General features: G+C 45.6%; 1 protein-coding gene across 1 annotated transcript; it reads left to right on the forward strand.

Moving 5' to 3' along the window:
- Positions 1–2,965: 2,965 nt before the first annotated feature.
- On the forward strand, positions 2,966–3,658 carry CDV56_107484 (uncharacterized protein; the record flags this gene model as incomplete). Its single annotated transcript, XM_026761103.1, has 1 exon — positions 2,966–3,658. The coding sequence occupies one exon, from the start codon at positions 2,966–2,968 to the stop codon at positions 3,656–3,658; it is 693 nt and encodes a 230-aa protein (XP_026618199.1).

Raw genomic sequence — 3,658 nt, forward strand, 5'->3', positions numbered from 1 at the left:
TTCCTCTTCCCCCTTGATGTATATGTGAGAAGGAATCTGTGATAGCCTTGAAACTGATCTTAAGTTCATCATAAGGACGACTGGTAATCAGAAACTTTAACCAGGATTTATGGGCCGATGAATCGGTTAGATTGTGGAAGTCCTTGAGTCTCTAGATGAGTTATTCTTAATCAGCTAGATGGCATTTATCAAGCACATTAAGGACATAAATAGTATTGGCTGATGTGGGATCTGATGTCACAGCTATAAAGATCCGCTAAAGTTCACCAGCCTCTTGCTAAAGCTAGTTCCCACTCCTTTCCCTTAATGGCAGTGCATAATGTAAGAGATTAGGATGCTAGCTAAAGAGCTGGCGAAGTATGGTGTATAATGCTATAGAAGATCCCCAATATCTAGATAACTAGTTAGTTAATTATTACTTATCTACTGTGGATGTGGACGGAAGCAGTCGCTATTGAAGATATTTAGATAGTGTATACAAGAAGGAGAGAAAGCTAGCTTAGTAGTAGTAGTATAGCATGTAGTGTATTCATTGGTGTCTTGTCTGTTGTTGTGTCTATCTGTGTGGGAGATATTTTTGAGGTGGTGTGCCCTCGGGTAGCCGGCCCACCGCCTTTCTGCCTGAGGCATGATCACATGATCATGCCTCAGGCTCCCATGGATGCACCAGGTCACATGACTGTGCCTGAGGCACCCACACACAGAACGCCATGGTTGACCTTGCATCAACAGTCGCTACCCTTATTTCTGGTCCCTTGATCAAACTGTTGCCAAGCAGAAGCTTTGCAATTTTGCCTCAGATAGCTGAGGATTTGGGAGTGGAGGGGAGAAAAATTAGCGCTAGACAGCACTGCTGGCTAGAAGGTGGTTAAGTGAAGGTAGGTTAGAGCTCAGGTGAATGAGACCTAATGGAATTAGTGAGAGACTTAGGTAGTGAATGATATATAGGGATTTATATTATGTGAATAGTACCTTAGCAGTGAAGTGATAGTGGAGGTTTAATTACCATCCACTTGCAAGGGAGATGGGAATGCTCTAGATTCAAAGATTTTAGTTGAGGCCTTCATCCCTGCCCTTATACGTACAGACGTACGGTTCTCCCGGACCCTGGTTAAGTATCTTATCCACTTTTGAGTCTTGTGGCTTCAGAGATTGACAGACCAGAAGAGTACGTCAGGCAGATCGAGATCAGACCGGCTAGTCTTGCTGGGGTTTACTGTACACTGGTTGTCACACCGACATAATCAAGCCATGGATGTTCTCACTGTCTCTACGGAACCAACTATGCGTTTCCAAAGCTACTCAACTATCTGTAGGGTTAACGACCCAGGATATTCATTCCCTGAGATCTACATCAGCAAAGGAAGCAGTATGTGTATGACTTCCACATGCATCTACAGATGGGCTGACTTGATTCTACACAGGCTCTCCAGAGGGATGGGAACCAATGCATAATAACAAAGAAGGGGGGTGCTGTAGAAAGCGCTCATATCTATCCATATTCTCTTTATTCCGACTCCTATTATAAACATGTTGGGTTTTGGACTGCACTCGCGATGTTCTGGATGTTCTGGCCGGAGAGTGTCATTAAACATTGGCAAAGAGACATCTTAGGGGGGCTTCACCCTGAGGACTGTGCCAACCTTATCGCCCTGTCCCCCAATGGACACATTACTGGCGGAGATGCCTCTTCGCGTTGGAGCCAGTTGCTCTTCAGCCAGGATCAGAAACGCCTTGAGCTTGAGTTTCACTGGCTACGGCCGGTGTCCTGGTCTTCCACAGTCCTTCTAACTACTAAACCATCCCTCCCAGAGTCCCTAGATGGTAGCATTGGGGGTGTTGCTCTCTTTGACGCCGGCTTAAATGTCAGGATTTGCTCAGGCCATAAAACACTGCTTGAAACAGACGACCCTGTCAATCGCCCACCATCTGTGAAATCAACTACACTGAGTCCAGTGTTTTCTCAGAAACTTCTCGAATGGCTCAAGCTCAAAGCCGACGATGTCGAATTCAGAAATGGGATGGAGCTTATTGGGCTTGACGTGAGCGATGGGGAGATGGTGATCAACCCTACAACATATTCAAGATCCAATGCCTGTAACGTTGCAGTAGTTATGGATCTAATTGAGCATCTTATTACTGCAAACGCAATTCATGGTTTGTCTTGCTGCATCCTTCCAACCTATGCCAATCAAAAAAAGGCTTATATTGATGCAATGCTCAACCTTTCGCGCCAACTCAACATTGCTTGGGAGGACATGGTTTCTGTATTTATGGTGGATGGAATGCAGGGCAACCGAGCCTATATTATCATCGTCGACTAGGTTGTTACCTCTGGTGAATTGAGTGACTTAGGCTTCGCCTCTGATAATCGCTGTGCTAACGTCGCTCTGATGTGCGCATGTGCATGTCTCATTATGGTTGCAAACGGCCAAATAATCAATAATAATTGGCTTGACGGTGACAAAAGTAAGGCGAGGGTGCCTCCAGAAATCTTAGTTTGTTAGAAGCACTTGCTGGACAATGATCTGATTGTTCCATGCCCTCATGCTCTGTCTGACGATGTCAATGACACCCCTACAGATGCTGATGATACTGTGGTCTGTGATGCCTCTGCAGTTGCTTATGATGATGGTGACGCCTTTGTTAATTGGTAGGCAACCATTACTTCATGATGACTGGGAAAGGACAAGGGAAGAGCAAAAAAAAAAAGTTTACAACTCCCCTAAAAGATGAGGTCCTATATAACCAGGCATCTGTTTCGTTGAATATTTAGTACCTTCCTAACTTCTCTTTCCTACCATCACAAAACACCTCTGTCCTAGTTTCCTGAATCCCCCTTCGTCACTACCTCTTGGTTTCTATTCCCGCTTCCTCATCCAGAAGGATCACCTTCCATTTTCGCGCTTTTTCGCACCCTTCTTTATTGTCATCTTTAGACACTTCCCCCCATTTGCAATTCTTCATGCAGTTCACCATGGCACCGTCAGCCATCTCTCAGCCATCGATCACTTACCATCCCAAGGCGTCAAACGCTATCCCAGTGGATTCGCCAGCAGAGGCACAAAATCACGTTATATCATTCTTGCTCAGTCGTAACGAAGAGAACTTGCTACTGAGGCTGTCGTGGGACAACCTCACCAAGGACATCCGTCACATTTTGAAAAAAGCCTCAGAGAAAAAATTGTGCAACTGGGAATATGACCCGGAATATGGAATCTTGAAGGTTAAAGCTATGGTTTCTCCTCTGCATGCCGCCCTCAACGCGTGCATCTTCCGATCTTTCACGAAGGCGAATCATACCACCCTAACTCCTGACGAGGCCATGTGCATTGTGGCAAGCCCACTGTCCGTTCGCCTATTCAGAACACCTCAAATCAATCCTGGAGACAAACGTGGAGATAAACCTGCAGTGTGGATGAAGCATCCTGATGACGTGATATATTTCGGGGAGTTGGGAGGCGAAGAACAATTTCTACAAATTGTCGTCGAAATTGGGTTCTCGGAAAGCTATTATGACCTGGTCCGTGACGCTTCACAATGGCTACTGCGGTCTGGTGGTCAGCCCAAACTAGTGATCATTGCCAAAATAGAGGAGGACAAGCATCAGCGCGATATCCATCAGAAAACAGAGCAGTTTAAATGCACTCGCGATTAG

The sequence above is a fragment of the Aspergillus thermomutatus genome (genome assembly GCF_002237265.1).
Source record: "Aspergillus thermomutatus strain HMR AF 39 chromosome Unknown NODE_11, whole genome shotgun sequence".
In the NCBI taxonomy this organism is placed as follows: Eukaryota; Fungi; Ascomycota; class Eurotiomycetes; order Eurotiales; family Aspergillaceae; genus Aspergillus; species Aspergillus thermomutatus.